Source organism: Pelecanus crispus, chromosome 1, assembly GCF_030463565.1.
Source record: "Pelecanus crispus isolate bPelCri1 chromosome 1, bPelCri1.pri, whole genome shotgun sequence".
In the NCBI taxonomy this organism is placed as follows: Eukaryota; Metazoa; Chordata; class Aves; order Pelecaniformes; family Pelecanidae; genus Pelecanus; species Pelecanus crispus.
The window spans coordinates 2419707-2443202 of record NC_134643.1 but is presented as its reverse complement, the minus strand read 5'-3'; the positions used below and the strand labels follow the sequence as shown (position 1 = coordinate 2443202).

At 44.3% G+C, this 23496-nt stretch overlaps 1 protein-coding gene across 2 annotated transcripts in view; it reads left to right on the top strand.

Moving 5' to 3' along the window:
* LRGUK (leucine rich repeats and guanylate kinase domain containing) overlaps positions 1 to 12317 on the top strand; it is a 51804-nt gene extending 39487 nt beyond the window's left edge. The window contains exons 18-21 of one of the 2 annotated variants that reach the window (XM_075724549.1): positions 6247 to 6381; positions 8545 to 8574; positions 11587 to 11747; positions 12166 to 12317. In XM_075724549.1, coding sequence (XP_075580664.1) covers positions 6247 to 6381; positions 8545 to 8574; positions 11587 to 11747; positions 12166 to 12317 — 478 coding nt within the window. The remainder of the gene's footprint in view (positions 1 to 6246; positions 6382 to 8544; positions 8575 to 11586; positions 11748 to 12165) is intronic. The other variant, XM_075724558.1, reaches the window with a different exon arrangement.
* The last annotated feature ends 11179 nt before the right edge of the window (positions 12318 to 23496 follow it).

Below are 23496 nucleotides of genomic sequence, written 5' to 3'. Positions count from 1 at the left end.
ATATGTCTAGAACTATGAAATTATTATATGCTTCTTCTCTGAGAGAGCAGAAAAGGATGATTTTTCTGGTGGCAGCTCACAGTCTCTGGCATGTTTTTTAGCAGTACTAGTAATTAGTGTTGGAAAGTCACAGCCATGCTCAGCGCAAGGTTGTTTGCTGCAGTCCATCTGCTGTGGATCTCTCTGTTTAAATCTGAAAGCTGACTCCACTTCCTAATCTTTTTTTTTTTTTTTTTTTTAGAAAATGGATCCTGTCTTGACTGTCTCTTTTCCTTTTTCCTTACAGTCACAGCACTGCAAAAATGGTGTTAAAAGTCTATAAATCTCAATGTACCTTCTTTGATTGATCTTTTGTGGCACTCCTGCCTTCCCCTGGTGTAAATATTCCTAATCTGAACTCTTCATTGCTTGCTTTTCCTACCTACAATGAAAAGGCTCACAGTGTTGACATTTAAAGTATCACATAGGCCTCTAAATCAGCAATCATCAGAACGAATAGAAAAGTTCACATCTTTCAGCTTGTTTCAGGCCTGTACAAATGCAGTCACCAACTGTACGCACCAGATGTGTTGATGAAAATCATTCCAAGAACAAAGTCTGGAGACTGACTATTTATAAAAAAAAAGAAGGAAAAAAACCCCAACTCTACTGAATTAAACTGTCTCTAGAAAACTAATGGCAGAAGCTTACAGGCAGAGATTCATAATTATGATGCATTTTCCAAATCTTTACTTAGAGCAAAGTTTCTTTTAAATAGCCGATTCATTAATTTTAAATCATGTTGAAATGAAAAGAAAAATGGGAACGAGTGTTTTCTTTTGCTAGATGTTTTGGGTTTGATTTAGTGTTGCAGTGTGAACTGTTCATCTGAGTCTGTCTTAGTCTGTTGCTCTTCGCTCCCTTTATTCCACAATACTCATTTGCTGGAAGCTGATTTTGGAGTTAAGTATCAGACTGCCTTGGCAGAGCTGTCAGGCAGGTGAGAGAAAATCCTGTCACCCCCAATCATCATTTGCAATTACCAGGCCTCAAGGGATAGATGCACTCAGCAGAATTGGAGGCAAGAGTAGACAACACCCCATTCCATGCAAGAGGTTAAGTCAAGAGGTGCCATAAATATGAATGCTATAAAATGGGTGAAATTCTGAGAAAGAATCTGAATCCTGGAACCCAGGTGGAGAACCCAGTAGGTCATGTAGTCCAGTCCAGCGGCAAGTGTATAGTTGTTCTATTGAGCATGTTTGTTTATACAGAATTAAATCAAGTTTTAAATACCCATAAGAGAGGGGCTTTCACCTTGGAAAAGCTCACCTAGGGTTTAATGGATCTTTCTTTCAATATATAACTGTGGACTTGGGTCATGAGTAGCTTAAAAGGTTACTGCATGCCATCTTAGCTGTGGTAACCATCTTTGTGCACACTCTTAGCCCATAGGAAATATAAGGTGATGTGGCTTTCTTTAGCTTTTGTCAAGGGCTAAGCAAGGAATTTGTACACAGATTGTGCAACTGAGATGACACAAGGTAATTCATTATCATAGAATCATAGAATCATTTAAGTTGGAAAAGACCTTTAAGATCACCCAGTCCAACCATTAACCTAACACTACCAAGTCCATCACTAAACCAGTTAAGGGTAGAGCAGCAATTTCATGTTTCCTGGCTTGGTGGCTGGATTATTTTTAATGAAAGTAAGAACTAGGAATCATAAGATTGGAAAGGACCTCTAAGATCATCAGTCCAACAATGTCATGATTCATAGTAATATTAGCAGCAGCATCCAAATAATTTTGGCGTAGTTAGACTGTTACCTTGTTTTATACCTTTCCATGGTTCTTACTCAAACTATATATATTGTAATGTCTTTTCATCTTTCTCTGTAAGTCTATGCTGAGTAAATTCAGTAGGGTTACTATAAAGCCTCTCTAATTTGTTAATTAACTCTCAAAATTGATCAGTCTAGAGTATTTCAAGTGTCCCTTTGTCAAGTGCTGGCAAAGACGACACTATAGCCTGCATCTGAGGCACGATACTTCATTGTCTCTGCATATGTTGCTCAAAAATTACACCTATCTTTTTGTGCAGCTGTTTTTGCATTAGATATCCAGGTTTGACATCTCAGCTTATTGTTATGTCTAGATCCATCTCAGCTTTAGTGCTTCCCAGATTTCTCTCTCCTATGGAATATCCATGTTGTCAGGTTTTTTTTCTTGCAAGCTGTATTTTATTTGGAGGTTTTTATTTCTCTATTTACTTGGTTACATAAATAGGATAGGTCATGCCTGTTTAAAATCCAGTTTTAAAAACCTCTTGCTTTCTATTCTTGCTTTAATCTTACCAGCTTTGTTCTGATGGATTTTTATTTAGAACATGATACACCTTTTCTTTATTTTCATTGTCAGCAGCAGTGCATAAATGTACATTGTCCACTTAATCAGTCTGCTGTTTATGTAAAAAATAGGATTTCTTTCACTGGTAATGCATCCAGCCTTATACAGGGTTTCAGCTGGTGAATCTTGATGTAACAAATTTGCTGCCATAGCACTCCTCGCTGGGGAGTACTGCCTCACTAGAGGAGTGAAGAGAAAAGAATATGCACCCCTGCTTCAGTTACTCCAGTGTAAAGCCTCATTTTTACCCTGACCTTCTAATGGAGTTTGACTGAAGGTACGGACTTGTGACTGGGAGAAGCAAGCATGCATTTTGTTCTGTCTGTTCTACCCCTGGGGAGATGGCATCTTGGAGCAAAGTGGGGCAGGTAGAGGGAAGGAAGTTCATTAAAGCAGATTAATTTCAAACTGTATGGGGCAATACAAGAGGAAGGTCCATGCTTGCCATGCTGGGTGGAGTTGGTATAGAATGAAACTTTGTTCTGAGGGCATTGCAGGTAACCTTAAGCAAAATAAGGCAAGTCCTTTAAAAAGTAGGTGATTATAATTTAAAAAGAACAAATTTGTGAAATACGCAGGTAATTGATTATGTATATTTTTAGCACCTAGAAATACCAGTATGATTAGCTAGAAGTTTCTACAATGTTTTGCTTGAAGATTTTTTTTTAGCTGTTGGACTAGATTTTAATTGTATAAACGATATTGAGTAGCTCCATTAAAGCAGTGTTTTATTTGAGGATTTGTATCCTGATTTCCGTGGTTAAAAAGGGCTATCGGTGCAAAATAGACTTTTTTGTGTCCAGACATTTTTTGTATCATGCAATGAGGAAGAATTCAGTAACTTTACTGTTTCTTCAGTGGCAGTGCTGGCTCGTACACACCTGCCCCTTCCTTTTCTTCCACTGCCCACTCTCTGCTGCCACTGACTCCAATGTCATACAGCTTAGCGATGAACTGGATAAAGGTACGGATCAGGTTTTGCCAAACAAAAAGATTGGGTTTTTTTAGCCAGATCAATTTCCCTCACTCTCTGAAGAACCACTTGTGCTGGCATCATGCTGAGAGAAGAGTGGGAGTGTAAATAGGTGGCTGTGGACCAGAAATGGTAGAGGACAGAGGCAGCTCAGCTTGCTTTTGAGCAGCACTGCTGCAGAGAATGAGAACCCTACTTCAGTTAGGAGTGGCTCTAACTTCTATGAAATATATGAAACTGATGCCAAAGATGATATATGCAAAAAAGTTCCTAAGGTACTAGATGCTTTGAATTTCTTGTGTATCTGTAAATATTAAAAGATTCTTTAATGCTTAATCTCATCGTTACACATTTTAATCCAAACTGAAATATATTGCTCAATTTTCCTGAGTATGTGTTAGAAAATTTTAAAAGTAGTGTCACACAAGAATCTAACCTATTTTATTTATTGCAACCCCGCGGGGTTATCTACATAAATTTAGATTCTTAAATCCAACTTACTGAAAACCTGGCCTCTTTATTTTTTGCCTGTGGCTGTGTGCAGGTGTAATTAAAGTCATTTTGATGTCTCATTGCCTAATATTATGTACGGGCAACGTTTGGTGGTTTGCTCTGAATAATTTCACTAGTTGTCTGTGTGTTTGAGGGTAATAAATAAGGGGCTGGGTTGAAGTCTCATTCAGATCAGGCCTTTAGCTAATGATTAACTTCTTGATTTCATCTAAGTGTTGCTGAAAGCATTTGAGTAAGCAAGAGCAGGCATCACTGAGAGGAGAATTTATAACATGCAATCTTGCTTTTCTGAGTTGGAAGAAATTTGTACGCTTTACAGTTTCACTGGAGCTCCTTGCCAGAACTGGGAGGAGAGAAGGTCCATGGTCTACCTGTGGTTGAGACACTCTCTTCAGGTTGGATTTGCTTGCTGTGAGCATAAGATTTGCATGCATGTGGTTGCACACGTTTCTTGCAGACCCTCTTGTCTAGTCGACCTCTGACTTCAACGTAATTTCACTTTTCAGTTTTATCTCTATGCCCCTCTTAATGACAAAACTAGGACATTGTTCTGAACTACATGAATATGCCTTTTCACAGGGTGCTATTTAACTTCTCCAGCCTGCTTGGGGTTTTTTGGTTGTTGTTTTTGTTTGGGGGTTTTTTGGGTGGGTGTGGGTTGGTTTTTTTTTTTGAGCTGAGGCATCCTGGTGCAATTTGAATTACACTCAGAGCCTAAACAGCTATAATGACAGTACACAACTTGAGAGGCAATGTAAAGACGACATTTAGTGCAGAGCTAGAAGGTGAAAAAACATGCCTATAACACCTTTAAATATGCGTATTTTTCTTAGCCCTTGGGCGTGTTATTTTAAGTTTATTTATCAACTGAGATGTAGCTTCTGAGAGTGGGTGGCTCGTTCTGAATCCAAACCTTTGCTCCAGGAAGTAGAGTTCATTTTCCTGTGGTGATCCAGTCCTTAGAGGGGTGGCCTTGAATCCTCTCTTCAGATTCCTGCTTTGACTCATAACCTCCACTGTCAGAACGTGTATTTCTGTGCTATATATTGAACAGAGTTCTTTGCTGAGAGATTTTCTTTTCTTCTTTTTTTTTTTTTATTTTTTATTTTTTATTTCCATGGTGTGGATTTACAAGAACTTATTTCTGAGAGCACTTAGCTCTGGGGACCATTAATGGAATCAGGCCCTTTCTCCTATGTAATTGGTTCAGATTTTGATCTGAGCCGATAATGAACAAACACCATTACCAGCCGGCAGTTGCTTGACAGTGAAACAATAACAGCTTGAGGCCTTACACTAGGGAAACTTTATTTATAGGTATTAATACGAAGAAGAAACTAAAGAAAGGGAAATTTAAAGATGAAGAGTAGAAAAACCTTGCTTGCAATGTAGTGTATTGGGCTAGGGACCAATTTCTGAGGAGGAGTGGGGAAAGCCTCGTCACTGAAGCACCAGAAGACCCACAGCGGGGAACAGTCCTGCTTTGGCAAGATAAGGAGGCATGAAAAGACAGTTTGAGATTCCAGCCTCTCTGTTTCCTGTGGGAAAGTGGCAGTGGTATACTTGTTGCTGTAATGGCTTATGGGTGTGATTGAGGGCTTGATGAAGAACTTAACAGTTTAGGGCTTTTTTCCAAACTGTAGCAATGAGTCTTCAGAAAAGCTATTAACCCTCCTTAAAAACCTAGCTTCTCCCATGGAGCGAGCATTCATCAGTTGCTACTGCAGTTAAAAATGTTCTTGACAGTCTTCCTAGGGAAACTAGAAAATGGCACATGCAAAAGTTACGTTAATTACACTTAAATATAAAAAGATTCCTTCAGAGTTTAGCTGAGGTGTGTCAGTGGGATGGCTCTGGTACAGGGGGTAGTTGTATGGAATCTTCCAAGAGTTATAATTTTAAAGGATCTCTCATGTTTGGTAGTCTTCAGTGCTACATCTCTTTGGTTTTAGCTCTGTGGTTCGAGTTTGTAAACAAAGTGGTGTCAATACTGCAGTTACCAGGAATTCTTTTTTTTTCAGGTGTTATGCATGGCAGTGAAGATGAAACTTCTCGCTTTTAATAAAAATGTCTCTGTCTGAACAAGTTGCCCAACTTGCTCTGTTTCAGTGCAGAGTGTTTCATCCAACCTGCTTTAGATATCTACTTAAGCTTGAGTTTATTCGTACTGTAGCTGTGACTGTTCCTCTTTACTGGCGATAAGCAGAGCCTGGATTACTACCCCCAACTGCTTACTGCTGCTTCTCTCCCACTGGAGAGAATGCTCCCTTCCATTTGAACAGGTCTTGTGAACTCACTAAGCACTAATTATGCAATCACAGTGTATAAATGCATGTAACAAGCACTTTATTTTCTTTTCGTATCATTTTAGGGACCTGGCAGTCACTCCTGCACCGAGCGGCTCCCGCCAACAATTACTGGAACCAACAATACGTGCTTCTCTGCTCTCAGATGGAAGGAATGTCACCCAAGACCAGAGCTTCCCCCTGACTAACCCAGAGGGCCGGTGAGTTCAGTTTCTCAGACAGGAGATCATTGCTGGGTGGAATGAAGGTTAACGCTGCAATGTGCAAGATCTAAAACCATTTCCCAAGCTAATGCAGTTGTCTCATCTGTTACATCAACAGCCTTATTAAACATGTGTCGCTGCAGCATAAAACAAAGTCTTGTCATTCATGGGAATGATTTCATTTAGACACCATAGTTCACACACACAGAAAGAGAATTTCAAGAGCTTTCTATCAAGAGGGTGTTTGAAGGAAAAAGGTGCTGAAAGAAACTTGGTCTAGGTATAGAAAAACAGAACTTAAGTGACAAGTATTTTTTTAGACAAATTAACCATTGTTGTCAGAATTATTTTGCATTGTCTCTTAAGATTATCATAGTTACTGTTGAATACCATTTGGGAGGCTCTGGGAGATATCATGATCTTCAAACTCATACCTCATCCATGATAACAGGAGACCCCATCAGGATACTGAGTTCTGTAGTACCTTTACCTTCTCTTACTATCTCAGCCATTGCTGCTATGCTTCATATCTTGGCCAGCATCTCCGCTTGTGAGGGATGAACATCCTCATTTATATGTACCACAGCTACACAGGCTCTGAGGTATGGGAGGGAGACAACTCCTGTCTCATTTAAAGCTTGTAGAGAGGTGAGGCTAGAAGATTTGAAGACGCTACATCTTCGGTGTCTTTTAGGCCTTCAGCTACGAAGCGGGATATGTTTTTCTGACTTGCTCTGTGGGTCCACATTGCCTCTTACAAGATGGCTGTGACTTACTCTAATGGTCTTGTTTCATAAGTACAGCTGAGCTCTGGCTGCCAACAAGCCTGTCTGCTGTTGTGGCAAGTGACATTGCGGCCTTTCTATGTGGTATCCTGGATAAGCTTTTTTTTCCCCCTCTTCTGGCCATCTGTTGTAATCTCATGCCCAGATGGGATACACAGAAGCAGCCAGATGCCACACAGTATGACCTAGTGAAGCGTAGCACGCCAGATCCCCCATCCACACTAGGAAATAGGTGTGTGCTTGTAGCCATGCTCTTGCTCACTCTTCAGAACCTACCGCAAAGCTCATTTGAAAGCTGTAACTTAGAGTGAGCTGATGTCTATGCCATATAGCTGTTGGTAAACTTGAATTTGATCATGGGTTCAATCCCATGTCTGATATCTTGTTCTCATTCCCTATAAACCAAGCCACCTTTCCTGCTATATTTAAACATACCATACTATGATACAATGTATTTTTCACCTATGTGTTTTTCACGTCTTTTAAAAATCACTGTTAAATAACCTCCTAAACACCCATTAAGCAGCTTTTCGCATTAAGTCAGAACGATGAAAAATGCTGAGCATCTTTATAAGATTTTAACCCATTCACTTTATTCCTCATCAGTTAAGCAGAATTCTTAGCTAAACTTGCTGTTGAAAAAAATCTCAGCGTTCCCTTTATATCCCGGAGAGACTGCCAGTTCCCTCTATGTGAGGTACTACCTGCCACTGTAATTACAAGTAGTTAATTAGCATGCTGTAAAAAGGTTGGAACCATAGGCCTCTGCAGATTCATTTGTCCTGAGTATTTGTGCCACAGTGGTGTGTGCTGAAGGGGAACAGAGTGAGAGTATGAGAGAAACTGAGTGCGTAATAGGTTGCAGAGGGATTATGCATCATCTGTCCTTACCAGTAAGAGGCAAGACCTATAACTCAAATGAGTGTGAAGCTATGATGACTTGTAAAGGTCTTACCCTTCGCATATGGGAATAAATATGTCTTTCCACTCCACCACATTTTGGTGTTTTGACTTCAGCAGTGTTTTCATTTAGCACTGTTAATAATACAGTGGAAAAACAACTGTGAGGAGAGAAAAAGCAAACTGCTAATCTGATTCATTTTCTGTGCATGCATCATGGCCTACAGCAAAATTGTATAGAGTCATGTTGTCAAATCCTTTTGGAAGGGAAATATGGAAAGTTTGGAAGAAATTTGCTTATAGGCGTGATTGATGGAAATTTTGTGTAGATGCATTTGAAATATTAGTGAGAAAAATCCCACATTTCTGAAGTATTGCAGTAAAGCCTGTAGTGATTTTGTCTGAATATTGAGGTGGTTTAATATTTCCTTTTTCTTTCTCTCCAATTTTATGCTCTCAATGTTTGGAATGGAAGAAAGAGTAAACTAAAAAAAGCCATCAAGGGGTAAGAGCATGAATGTATTGACCTCCAGGCACAGCCGATGAAGGAAATATTGTTTTCCAAGATCAGGGACTGCAGATCAATCTGATATCTCACTGGGCAACACTGTGTCTGGGTCCCAAATTTTTTGCATTATTTCTCAAATATGGCAGTTTTTATTTAAGCTTGAGCTGCGGTGGAAATGGCATCATTATTCTTCAGGTCACTAACACTTGTTGGATTTAAGTTCTGCAGTTGTTCTGTTACTTCTGGTCTACAAGTAAAAGAGATGATCCTGATTAATTTTCACTCTTGAGTAAATGCAAACATCCATGGCTTCTTTTCATTGCTAAGACCATAGCTGTGGTCTCCTCCTTGGAAGTAAACTCTGACGACCTAGTCTTTCCTGATTTCACAAAAGAAAACACCATGCCAGTTTCCAGGGATTTTTTTAATTCCTCTACTGGAGGCTGAACTCTCCCACACATGAAAGTGTGGAATTTTTTTTGCCTGAGGTTCCATTTGTTTTCACTTATAGGCTTAAAGAATTTATCATTGCCTTCGAAGAGTAGCAGTCCTTCAGGGCAATATATCTTACAACTGTACTGGACTGCTACTCACCACAGGCAATGACAAATTCTTTAGGTTGCACTTTTACCAGTAGAGGTGTTTGTAAGGATATTGAAACGATCTGGTTACAGCATAACAAGGAGAGGAGAAGAGAGGAGGGGCAAAATATAGTGAGTTGGAGAGTAGAAACTTAACTTCTTAATCTGTTATGATACCTTCATTATTTGCAAGTTTGAGGGGGGAGTCAGAATGTCACCTACCAGTGCATTTAACAAGGAACTGTCTCAAATATTTTATTGCATGTCCCCATTGCTGCCAAACACAATCAAATGAAATATATCCATCAATTGAAATATTATGACATCATGTGCAATGATATATGTTAGGGTTTGGCAGTCCAGTGCAACCATAATCTAAACAGAATCTATAGCAGTCCAGTGCTTTACTCCTCAACTCATTACTAACATATTTTGTATTTAATGCACACAGAATCCATTTATCTCATTACTCCCTCCATGGGGTAATACTGGGGGGGGGGGGGGGGGGTGCAGGTTAAGCTTCCTATTTTTCATTTCTTTTCCATTTAGCTGACTGGGAAATTTTACTAGAGGGAACATGTGCCTGCTTCACCTATAATAGTTCTCTTTTCTGTGCTGCAGCTCTCAGGGAAGGACTAAAGATGGGTTATTCAAAATCATTTACAGGTCACCTGGTAAAAGCACAAAGGAGAGGTAGGTTCTCAGCTCCTCTGCTCTACCCCTCCCAGAGACATTGGACATCTAGATGGCAGAGACCTCATAAGCTCTAGCTTTCCCACTTATTTTTTATGTTATTCTCACTGAGTAGTTTTTCAAGAAACCTTAAATTAAATGTTTCCTATGACACTTGTACTAGAAAAGCCTGGGTACCTACCTTCCCTTTACACCCTGCCAAGTGGTATGTAAATTATTTCCCACAGCTTACCTTATCTTCTGCCCCTTAAGAAAGGCACAGCTGGGGAGAAAGGCAATGAAGATTTTTGCTGAACACCTTAGGATGCTGGATGTTAACGTAGTGCATTCAGGTAGCTGCGGCTAGAGATCCACAGGGGGTTAATTCTAACTATATGATATCTATTTTTAGCCTTTATTTGTAGGTGAATGTGTGACTATGTTCTCTGAAGCAAAAGCAGAAGTAGTCAGCCTTTTAGAAATTGCTGTTTATACTGAGCCTGGATTTACTACTCCTAGTAATTTCTTATCCCTGCCACAGTTATGTCTGATGCGTATGACAGGCAGCTAAAATGAGATTACGCCTAGGGTTAAGCACTTGGCTAGAGCATTCAGTGTTTGATGAGCATCCTTGGATGCAGTGGACCTCAGAGGAAGACACAAGCACTCGGTACCTTACAGGATATATTCCTTTACCTTGAATGCAATGGTGAAATTCTCTTAGGCTTCCACAGTACATCTAGTGAGAAGATAATTACCTGTTTCTTATGGGAGTACCACACTGTTTTATCTCATCATTCATGATCCCTTCTTCTTATTGTATGGATTTATTAAAATACCACTGAAATTCTTTCTGTTCCCCAGAACACTGTAATCACAGTATTCTCACAAGCTAAAATGCCCCTCACAAGAATTACAGGATGAAATTCTGTTGGCTTGCACCATGGATAAGGTCAGGGTGAATAATCTTTGAACTTCCAGATTCATAAATCTATGAATCAGTTTCTCTCACCTAGAACAGAACAGTCCTTTCTGTATGAAGAGAGACATGATGAAATGTCTTAAGTGTCGCTCCAGATACATATTACGGTTTTGCATTAAATAGGTAGTTATTGATCTCTCCATGTCAATCATGGTCTTTTCCTTACTTCTCTTGAAGTAAATTGATAGTATATAGATGGAAATGGAAAGCCTTTATCAGAACAAGCTACAACTCGGTTGTTATCATTGTCAGGGTCTCGGACCACTCAGGCTTTGGCTTTGACTAGATTTTCTGCAAGAGACGTAACAGGTCAGAGGTGCCTTGGCTACTACTCACTGGTAAATGGCTACTGATGGTCCATGTTGTCACTGGGGTACTGCAGAAACACTTCTTTTCAAGGCAATTCCTATTTTCTTTCACTCACCAAGAGAGAGCATCGTCTGCAGTGCTGAACCACAGATTTGGAATAAAAAAATGCTGATCCCAGATCTGAAGCTGATTCACTGTGTGGCATGAACCTCCTTATGGCACCTGTTTGTGCAATTAATTCAACCAATAAATGAAAATTGAGAGAGGTAGTAGTTGTGTTTGCTAGCACTGGAAGTTTTGAGAGAATCGTAATGTGTGAAAAAGCTTTGTGTAACTGATAAGTACTGGGGTTTATTTCTGACTTTTGATTGAGTTGTGTGACTGCAACATCAGTAATACTGTCAGGCCTGGTGTATATGCTTTTTTTATTGCTATTTTAAAGCATGAATCATTTCCTCCTCTCAGCTGCAGAGAATCTGGTCCTGCTGTGGGAGTATTTCCAATCTCAGCTGGTGCACCTGCTGGTGAAGGTCTGCTGGTTCCGACCCCTGTTCCCCATGCTGAAGAAGCCAAAGCTGAGCATCAAGATCCAAGAGGAGCTAAAAATGGAGTGGACAGATTGAAAGGTTTGAACTGTATTCCAAAATGACAGTTTTGCTCGGGCTGTGTATCTTTCTTACTGTAATGATAGTAGCTTTATTTGGGTGACAGGGCAGCTTCTTCATGTTTCATGATACTCTTATAAGCAGCAATGTTACGATGTGGCAAAATCATCACAGTGTGAATGCAACATACTCAATACAGCAGCTTTCTTTCAATGAACTTTTGGAGAAATTAAAAATAGTGGCTGCTTAGGCATAAAGTTACTCTTCCACAGGCTTGAGATAGAGCAGTCACTAGACTACCTGAAGATATTACTCTTCCCGCACCCCACCCACCAAAACACTGGGTTTTCACCTGGAGATGTGCTTTGTGGTAAATTTTGACTTTTCATTGAAACAAACACCCTCTTAGTGCTTCTTCACTTATTTATAATTTCTGCAGAGACTGAACCCCCTAGTGACAATCTTCAGAGAAAATACAGCAAGTCCAAGACTGGTTCTTCTCATGTGCCTCAGCTCATCAACTGGCCAGGCTCCCACTCCAAACCTGTCCTACCTCCAATCCCATCTGGGCGGAAGAGGACCAACCCTTGACAGCCACTACCAGCCAAGTCTTTGTCTTGAATCTTGATTCTACACCAAAGCTTTCTGCCGAAGAGGAATACTGACTTTGATATATTTCTCTTCAACAAAGCAAAGTCTATCAAATATTATTTCTAAATCCATTTCTGATTAACTCTCCCAAAAAAAGTTATTTATTTATTACTTTATTAAAAAGTAATTTCTGTATTTCCCAAAACTAGAAATTATTTCCCCAGGCAGTCTCAGCTGGGAAACGGTGTAGATTTTTTCCTAACAGCCACATGACCATATCTTCCATTAATTTCTCTCTCTCCTCCCCCTCCAATGTTATAGATTTAATTGATGTGTGGAAGCATCAGGGCCTCTGATAATATTGTCTATATTGTAGTACTAGTGAATTAGTTTGAAGAGGGATTTTGTGAAATGTTCAGAGTTAAGCTGGGAGTGAAAACTAGTTCCAAGACTTTTTTTAATAAAATGTGTTTTTTGAAGGGATGAGACATAATTCTTTGATTTGCAAGTGTATTTAAACAACCTAGTAAGGAGTCATCAGAAAAAATTATTGGAATTATTGAGAACTAGCTGAAGCTGTAAGTAGTATGTGAAGACTTGGTTTTCTGTATGTGGAGCAGAGCTCTGACAAGTAAACAGGACTCTTAAGTTAATGTTTGTCCCGATTAATTTTCATTACCATCTACTTATAGAACAGATAGTGGGGCCCCTTTGCCCGAGCAGCTTCCACCGAAGAGGGGTATTTGCTATTCATATTACAGCGTGGGTCATCAGAGGTCTTTGCGTGCACAGATGTGACTCGTTGCCTCAGCGTGAGTCGTGTCTGTGGAAGAGCTCTGGTTTACCTCACCATGCATGTTCACAACGTGGCCAAGGGCTTTTGTTGATTAAATAGGATGAACTGAACGAAACAACACAGCTCATGGTAAGTAATGGATAGATTCAGATAGCCTGACCTTAAATTCCAGTGAAGCCTGTAAAACAACTCAGCTTTTTATTAAGTAGTTTCCTTTCCATATAGCAGCTGGCTGTACCCTCAAGCTGAAGAACAACAGCTCTTCCGAGGCACCAGTTTTTTATCATTGATTTTGGCAGAACAAAAAGCAAGGCTGCTCTGTGGCCTGGGTTCAGAAGGAGTTCAGGCAGCTGAAGCTGCAGTTTCAGCCTTAGTGGGTTTTTTGCCAAAGCAGTTCGGCGAGGCGGGTTCCTGACCGCCACTGAGTAACTACCTGACCTCCGCAGTTTCTTCAGCAAATCCCACAGGGCTCTGCACCGCCGCTTTGCCTCTGTAAAATGCCTTTGCAGAAGCTGGCCTGGCTGTTATGGCTGGCAGCACGGTTGATTGACGTGGATGCTGATCCGTGTATCATTTTTTGCTGTTTTACAGGTGATGGTAGTTTTGCCAGTGTCGTGGTTAATGAATACGTACAAGGTACCTCGTGGTTCATACACAGCAGGGCCATGGGTGATCACACCTCCTCACTTAAATTTGGAAGGTAGCACAGTCAGTGCAGATAAATTGGTTTTCTCCTGGACACTAATGCAGAAACGCATGTTTAGGCCTCTGCTCTGCGTTGCAGTCTGTACGTCTGGGAAATAAGGGCGGTGGGTGTTGGGTGATACCCCAGTCAATGTCAGTGTCTCTTTCCTTTTGCTTCCATTCCTGCCCAGTTCTCCAAGCCAAGCCCACTTCCACATTCAGCCCCAGCCCTCCACTCTTCCCCTGGAGCGGTCACTGCCTTCTGTGTAAGCCCGAACAAAACATGCCAAGTTATCCCTGAATTGTGCTGAATTTCCTCCGCTTGAAGTCTGCAATCCTGCAAAAGCCTTGTACATCTTAAGCAAGTGCGCACAGTGATTCAAACTACTCATATTTACAGGAACAGTCTTAAATGTTAAGCTCTCCAGTGCAGGAATTGTATCTCTATTTTGATTATATAGAGCTGAGCATACAGGTGGAGTATAAATATGTTACTCTTATTTCCCAGTTGGAAAAAGAAATCATTTGTTCTTCCGTGACCAGGGTATCAGTTAGCTTACTTGCATTTATATCAGACAATAATGTTTGAAGAGACTGTCCTATTTTGCAATCAATTCTTGGGCTCTGAGCTTTCAAATACTTCCCAATGTGGCACATTCAGTGGGGTCTAGGGGATAAGGACCTTCTGCGGACGTAGGTCGTGGGAATTTAAAAATACCAGGGAGGAGCTTAGGTTAGAAATGTGCTGAAGTCAATTCAGCAAAATATTCTGTTTCTTCCCTCCCTAAGCTTTTACTGCCACACATTCTCACTTGCTCTCTTCCCACTCCCCAGCAGACCACAGATGGAATTGCTAACCCAATTTGCGAGGCTCCCAAACACAACTGCACGGCGCTGACCTGCCCTTTGTCTGCTGCACCCTGAAGCGTGGCCGAGTTTGAAGGCAGAAGAGCCGTTGGCTTGCCGATATGTAATATCTACATTTCATTTAGCAGATTGTGAAGCTTCGCGGTTCGTTGTTTTTAGTTTAGAGCGTTTATTTTTGGCTGAAAGTACAGAACTTGTAACTTGGTGCCTATATATTTATAGACTGGCAGATAAAAGCGGGGCTGTTTCAGGGAACTCTGTTTTTATTGGCAGGAAGTGTGTTTGGATTACAGCAGAGTAACACCTTAAGTTAGTCATAGTTAAACAAGTCTCTGAGTCTTGAATTTTACAGAGGGGAGTATAACAAGCTGTTTAATTTCCTTTTTGTAAATTAAACATTCAACATTCAATAAAATCAGTAACGGTGGTTGCTGCCTTGTGAATGTAAATAGCTTTACCAGCCGGAGGATGTAGCCACGCGCTTATCACACGTGCCGTGTCATAGCCCCGTGTTACACATCGGTAAATCAAGGCAGAGAGAAATTCCACTGGTTTGTGTTATCTCATGAGGTTTTTTTACAGGAATTGGGTCAGAACCCAGGAGTCCTGCGTCTCTGCTTGAATGCCGGGTCTTTGAGGTGAAGGAAAGGAGACTGCACTTACGCAAAAGTGTTTCGGGAAGTCAAGGGCACCTGCTGTATCCTGATTCTTCCCTCAGGCCAGCAGCAAGGTGGTAGGAGTTACAACACAGATGCTGTAGGGCAAGGAGCTACTGAATTAAGGAATGACAGGTTTCTTACACATAAGAGGACAGTGTTTTAATACAGACCTGTGCCCAAAGGAGAGGATATGAAGTTTGCTAGCTAAAAGTTTGATGCACAGGTCAGCGAAGACTTCCAGGAGCTGCAGAATAGGTCCATAAATAGCTGCTGCTGCAAATCTGCTGAGCATTTTAACTGCTCGAGGCCAAGATGCTCCACGGACAATCACAGAGTGCGTAGGCAGCCAGGGCAACCTGCTGTGGGCTTGGTAGAAGATGACAGCAGGAGATACGTGGTGGCTCAGATCTTCTAGCACCCATTCCCCAAATTAGTAGCTGTATTTATGAAAAAATGGGTGCAAAATGGTTTGGTACTCTGACCTTCATCTCCCTGCCTCCCTCTTCCACTAAACCCACTCATGTGGGCCCCAGAAGCTGGAAACCGTGGGTAGAGGCTTGACGTGCTGGTGAGACCGCTGCGAATCCAGCAGCTCCACCTTTTCATTTTATTTTTTTTTAAGCATGTTCTCATCTTCTGAAAACAGATGGGGAATAGTTGCCAGTATTGACCAAAGGGCTGTTTATTTCTCTGCAGAGCATGCACATCCATTTCTAAAAATACCTTCCTGAAGCACCATGTCGTGTCCCAGCAGCAGCTGGCTGCCCCGCTACCTCTGCCTGCTCCCTCGGGAACTTGTCTAATTGAATATGCTGCATAATATGCTGCTCATTTGGCAGCTGTCAAAATGAATTATAATTTTGTTTTAACAGTACCGCAGTGGGGGCGAGGAGAGCTGCTGCTCAGTGTGATCACACCAACTGCCCATGTTTCTCTTTGCATGCCCGACTCAAGGGAGAGCTGGTGAAGGGCTTGAAGGAGACCCCTCGGGACTTTCCCCGGTCTCACCCTGCACTTCTACGGTGTTGCTTCAACAACTCCAACCCTGCAAACCGCTTTGGGTCCCCTGTCCATTTACCAGTTGTTACTTCCAACGCCGGCTTGCGTTTGCCAGCCCAGCTGGAGTCACATACTTTCTCCCCATGGTCTGCGGGGTTGGAGCTGAAGCAAGCGCCCGTTGGTACAGAGTCAGCCCTGCAGCCCCGGCGCTCAGCCCCTGGGGTGCTCAGCAATGCAGACCCTGAGTAAGCTCTGCACTAAGTCTTGCTTCTTGGACATACCCTTTCGGTAACCCTCACAAAATATTTCAAGCTTCTGAGATGTTTTTTTTCCTGCCTCCTCTAAGGTGGAGGGAGAGGAACCCTTGTAGCTGAGGCTGAATTTCATTTTCCTGCAGGGAGGAGGAGGCGGCAGCTCCTACATTTTTATCATTCGTGCTTTTCCCTGCTCATACCTCAGAGCAAGTAGAAGCATGAAGACGTAAATCAATGTCCATCACGGAGGCATGAAGGTTCTACAGTGAAAAATCCCCCATGCTGAGGGTCCTTCCAGAGAAGAGATCTCTGGACACCCACATCTCCATTCCCCCTGCTTTCCTGGCTGGTAACAGCACAGAGGCTCACAGAGGTTAGCCCCTGCCTGGAGCAGAGATGGGGCAGCATCATAAATCCTTCAGCAGGAAAAGGATGGTTTCCTATATGTTGGAGACTACGCGGGGTTCAAAAGCAGCCAGGAGTGGTATTCCTTGCACTAATCTCGTGCTTTGGGGCTTCCACTAGTCAACGGTGGGGACTATGAAGGAACATGTTCCTCCTCTCCCCTTATAGAATAGAATCATAGAATCATTTAGGTTGGAAAAGACCTTTAAGATCATCCAGTCCAGCCATTAACCTAACATCTCACTTGGTGTTTAGTTGACTCTGAGCGTTTCACTCCACCTTCCTCTGAGGCAGAGCACGATGCAGCACTTCCCACCCCAAGTGCCTGTGGGTTTTTTTTGTGTGTGATTGCACCCAGCTGATAGGATCTCAGGCCACCTGAAACACAGCTGGTGTGTGGCTGCACACCTTCACGACCGACCAGACTCAATGAGCCATGGTGTCTTCCAGGCTCTCTGGAGATCTACCAACAAGCCAGCAGTCTCGGCTGGTGGAGCGGGTTGGGGTGTTTCTTCCTCTTCTCAAGGGTCAAAGCAGCCACCAGCACAGCAGGAACGATGCTCCAGGGTCTGCGTCTTCCCCTCCTGTCCTGATGGACTTTGCAATGCCCACTTTCTCTGCAGCAGTTCAGTTCAAGCTTGCCAAGCCACTTTCCGTCATCTGTCAGCAGTCCTGGTTAACAGGGGAGGTCCCTGATGACTGGAGGCTTGCCAATGTGACACCCATCTACAAGAAGGGCCGGAAGGAGGACCTGGGGAACTACAGGCCTGTCAGCCTGACCTCGGTGCTGGGAAAGATTATGGAGCGGTTCATCTTGAGTGAACTCAACAGACAAGTGCAGGTCAACCAGGGGATCAGGTCCAGCCAGCATGGGTTCATGAAAGGCAAGTCCTGCTTGACCAACCTGATCTCCTTTTATGACCTGGTGACCCACCTGGATTAGTAGACTAAACCATGTCCCGAAGTGCCACGTTTACCCATTTAGTCTAGTCTACCCTTAACTGGTTTAGTGGTGGACTTGGTAGTGTTAGGTTAATGGTTGGACTGGATGATCTTAAAGGTCTTTTCCAACCTAAATGATTCTATGATTCTAAGTGTCACCACGGTGTCATGCTTTGGGTGGCATCTGCTTTTCACCCTCTAAAGAGGGGAACCAAGCTACCAGCCCAGGGGTTATTTCCACCTGTGCCATTTTTACCACCCAGAGTCTTTCTGGTGGCCCAAAGCAGGGTTAACCCCTTGTCTTGGCATGCATGACCACAGGCATCGTCCCAGCAGAAACGATGTCACCTGCCTCTTCCCTGGCTGGTCCCCGGCACCTCCTACGTGGGAAATGGAGCCGTGACACTCCTGCTTTGCCTCCTCCCTCGCAGGCTGGAAAGGGGTAAATTAACTGTCCCCTTGCCCTGGGCTGAGGTCCTCTGCTCAAGCCAGGGTCAGCACATCCATCTTCCAGCTGCTCAGGGAGCAAGGGAGGGCGAAGGGTGAAAGCCGGCTGGTTGTAACTGTATGGAAGTGGGAAAATAATAATAAATACTAAAAATTTCCAGCAAACTTGGGAGCGCTTTCGAAGAAGGAAGTTTGCCAGCAGAGACCTGTGAGCCTGGGCTGTGCTGGAGGCAAAAGAAAAAATGGTTCTGTATCCTCTGAGCTCTTCCCCTCCCAAATTTCCCCCGTCAATAAATCTCACCTTCTTGGCCTCTTGGGCTCCAGCTGCTGATTTATGATTGCTATAATGAAAGACGCTGAACAGAAATGAACCGTGTGGCTCCAAGTGATTTACAGAGACATCTTTATCGCTCTCCTGCCCCTCTCATTTAATTTAGTGGCAGGAGCAAGTTTTTTACACCTTGGAAGTGACAAGGATTTCATCGTGTTTCCCAAAGGAGTTCAAGGCTTTCCCTCTCACTTTAATAAAAACAAAAAATAAAAATTTCCCTTGTTTCTCTCCAACCCATCATGGCGAGCCAGGCTGCGACGTGCTGAGGAAAGATTGAAAGCATTCATAAACACCAGCCCAAATTTAATGAAAGGCAAAAGATTTTGAACAGAAATCTCCAAGCTGATGAAAGCAGAGCCCAGCTGATGAAGATTTATTAAACGAATGACTGCCAGGGTCTGGGGAAAGATGATTTGTTGAATTAGAAATATATATACTTGGTAACTGCCGGAGAATTAAGCGCGTCCATTAAAGCGCTGAGACAGGGAAGGTTTAAAGGTGTGTTAAACGTGAAGTGACAGCCAGCATTTTAAAGCCACGTTGCTGTTTTTGCAGTGATGGAGACATCACCGGGGTCTGGAAAGACCACAGTAAGCACTTCATTTCTTGCTATTTTTTTTTTCTTTCTTTAAACAAGGTCCCATGTGGGAAGCTGGACCACTCAGCTCCAAGTTAATGGTTAAGCACTGATGCCAGGAGGCTTCATTCCCTATTTTTACCTCTCCTGGGGTAACACCACAGCGAGCAAAGCGGGGCTCAGTGCTGCATGGATGGGATTCCGAAAAACTGGGAGCCTGAAACAACTCCTGAGTCTTGCTTGGGGACCTCAAATCCTGATGGTGCCCTCAGTACCAACTGCTTCAAGCTCAACCTGCTGCCCTGAGCCTGCTCCCCCAACGCCTGCGGGTGCTGCCGGGGCCCTCGGCTGCCCAACTCACCCACCTGGGTGCAGGTAGAGACCGCGTGCAGCACGTGAACGGATATAATTTATTGTAAGTGCAATTAAAGAGGAGCCTCCCCCAGGCCACCTTTGGCTTTTCTTGCCTTCCTACACCTCCCGCGTCCCCCAGATCTTGGCTCAGTACCCCCTTAGTAGGAACCACGGCTGACAGCGCTGAACGAGGCTGCAGAGGGAGGGAGCCAGCTGCCCCAGCGAGCCCGCTGGCACCGCGGGCCTGCAGCTCACCATCGTTTTAGCCGCATTTGCCTTGTGCGTTCGCCGTCAGCTGCTACGAATGAGGAGGAGGCGGCATGTGGGATTTGAGGAAAGCGGCTTCTCACCTCGTGGCAGCAGCCGGAGGACGACATTGGGCTGGAGCGCAGCAGGCGGGCACCTGCTTGCTGGGTCAGAGAGCCCCGCTTTGCTCAGCAGCACCGCCAAGCCCTAGAGGACCCATTTGGGGAGCTCCAGCCCTCCAGCTACGGCAGCCGGTGCGGCCGGCGAGGACCGGGGGTGCTGGCCTTCAAGGAGACTTGGGTGCTGGGTGTTTCAGTGGAGGGAGATGTTTGCGTCTTTCCCTCAAACCCCAGCAAGGCTGAGTCTTTCCTACCTTCTCTCATATTCAAGGCAGGAGAAATTGTGTTGATTTCAGAACCCCGTCAATTTTCCAGTCACCAGCAGCTGATTACCAGTAGCAAAGCATGAAAGAAGAACCAAGACGACCTACATACTTTGAAGAGGATACGTATTTATTTGGGTTTTTTTCTTTTAAAAAAAAACACAACAAAAATACCACCCTAAACTCAACCAGCCAACCCAAAATCTCTGCGAATCCAGAACACTGATCAAAAAGTATGTTGCCTCACCCACTTTTTCAGCCTCTGCTAAAAAATATGTGCTATTATCTCTACAGCAAATATTAAAACCAAACAAATCAGCAGCCCCATTTTTTGGGGGGGAGAGCCCTGGATTCCAATACTAGTTTTGGCTAACGGGGCGCTTCTGCGTGGATCTTTTCTCCATCTCACAACCAGGCAAGCTCACCCGCTCTCCTACAGCAGGAAGGGAATCGCTGCCACGCTGTAACAATTATAAACATTCAGAAACACACAGATCACACTGTAATTTTAAAAAAAATTACCCCTGACAACAACAAATAATAAACCACTGTTGACACCCAGTTCGAGTGAAGACCAAGTACAGCACACCGTTAAAAAAAAAAGAGAAACCCAAACATCCCCAAAGCTACCAGCATCACACAGGAATTGGAGACAACATGCAATTTCCTTGATATGAAGAGCGAGTAGCCTATGTACAGTATGTTACACTCACTCAGGCACCTGCTCACCTATTGCTTTGGAAAATACCTGGCCCCGGGCTACACCACGGCTGCCTAACAGGAGTTAGGGCTCCTGCTGCCCAACTGAAAATGCAGCTTCTGCCTTCAGCCCGGCGTTACCCCGGTGTGCGCTAAGCTTTGATGAACCCCACCAATTACTCAGCGTCCCTGATGCTTTCGCGCCGAGTTTGTGTTGCCTTCCCCTACCTCCCTCTCTCAGCTGAAGCTCCGCGTAAATAGCTTTGAAGATCAAGATGAGGGATAAAGGTTTTGCCTCTCCCTGGGTCCTCCCTGGAGCCTGTGCAAACAGGTGGAAGTGAGAGCTGACCTGCGCTAGGGGCTGGGGCAGCTGTTGGGAAACAGCCTCCCCACCTACAAAACCCTTGGAAACCTCCCATGTCCGATGCTCAAAATACAAGAGGTTTTTCAGACTCAGGAAAAATCAAAACCAGAAGAAAAAAAACCCTTCAGCACATCAGGAAGGAGCAAGCTGCAGGTCCCGTCAGCATCGTACTGGCTCCGGTTGGCACGGAGTTAACTTTTTCCATAGCAGTCCGTGCGGTGCTGGGCTTTGGATTTGCGGCTAAACCAGTGTTGACAACACACCAGCGTTTCGGTGCTTGCACAGCATCAAGGCTTTCCCTTTTTTCCCACTCCGCCCCCCACCAACGATTAGGCCATGGGTGGGCAGGAAGCTGGGAAGGGGCATATCCAAGACAGCCGATGCAGATACCAGCAATAAAAGGAGGGATTTTGGAAAGGTGGCCATTGCTCGGGGACTGGCTGGACACAGGTATAATGGTGGGAGGTGGTGAGTGTTGCCTTTGCATCACTTGGGTTTTTTTCCCCTTCCTCTTTCCTTTGCTCTTAAACCATCTTTTTCTCTACTCCCAAATTTTCCTGGTTTTTCCTCTTCCTATCCCTCCCGGTCCGGTCCCACACAGGGGGACAGCGAGCGAGCAGCCGTGTGGCACTTCGCTGCCAGCTGGGGTTAACCCACCACAAGCACAGGTTTAACGCTGGAGGGGTTGTGAACACTGAGGCCGTCGGGACATGGGGTGGAGGAGGAACAGAGCATAGTCCGTACTTGGCCAAGCTTGATGTGAACCAGGGTGGCACTGCTGGATGCCTTTGTTATCACAGCTGAGCAGGGACAGTATCACGACGATGACAACAAGGTGCACCGGGAAAATGGAGGCAGCACGAAACAGTGTCCCGAGACCGGGACAAGGCTGCGCGCTAACCCTGGCCCTGCCTGACACCGAGCAGCTCCTAGAAGAGCTGCGGCTGCTGCTCCTCACCTTGCCGGGAGACACACGCTGCCTGCAGGCATGGGGACGTGCACCCAAAGCTCTTGCAGCCCAGCCCTGCCCCAGCTGAAGGGTGACACTAAGGGACACTGCTCCTGCGCAGGTGGGTGCTGCTGTAATGCAGAGAAATGCCACGAGCGAAGCTGATGCCCAAGGGGTGGGAGAAGAGAAGAACTGTGTGAAGGGACAGTAAAACCAGCCCCCCACCAGCAGCAGGAATCAGCTCAGTTGTACCGGCCCTTCTGAAGTTTCTTGGCATCATTTGAACCCTGAGGTTGGGCTGGATGTGCGGGGACACCACAGGTGCATTGGGGGCTCAGCACAGTTCGTTGCAGCTGACTGCCGGCAACGAAGCTCACTGACTACGCTTGTAATGAGGGAAAACATAGGAAGCGACTGAAAAGTGACCTGCACTGAGGACCTAACCAAAGCAGGAGGAACCCATGATACCGTCCCGCTGGTGAAGTATCAGGGCAACATCTGAGGACTCAGCGAAGCCTCAACAGCACTTCATCTCCCTGAGAAGGCTGCGAAGGTGACACAGTGGCACTTTCTGTCCCCTTTAGCATCACCCCTTTTTGGTTTCCTCAGGCTCCCAACTAGGCCCTGCTACTAGTGATCGGGCTCAATGGCTTGGGAATCAGCCCCCTGAGCCATTCCCCAGTGGAGGATCTACTGGGCAGACTGGAAGGCTCTAGCTACAGGTGTATCCGACCCCTTCCCAGCACAGGTTGTAGGATCAGGCAACAAGGACTCAGGCTAACAGCCAGGCCTGGCATTTCCAGTGTAACTAACAACCTGCTGCACAAACAGCAGCTCCCCGGGGCTCAGCCATCCGCTACGGCCACCTGGACACTAAAGGACGGCACCAAACAGGCTCAGGGTCCAGCTCATCAAAGCCGGGAGGAGCGGACAACAGCACCACAACAAGGTTGGGCTCCTAACAGAGAACTGGGTCGGCTTTTACATTACTTAAAAAGGGTTATTCAAACAAAAAAAAAAAAACAGGGGGAGAGGTTGGAAGCAAAAGGGGTTGCATAAAAAAAATGCAACCTTGCAAAAATAACCATTATTATCTCTCCATGATCCGTTTCAGGTAGGTTCCCAGCAGAGGCTCCACGTTTCCCAGGAGCTTGGCACAGCCAACACCTCCCCCGTGTTATAAAAACAACCCCCCTCGGGGGATTCCCTGCTGCTCTGCTCTAT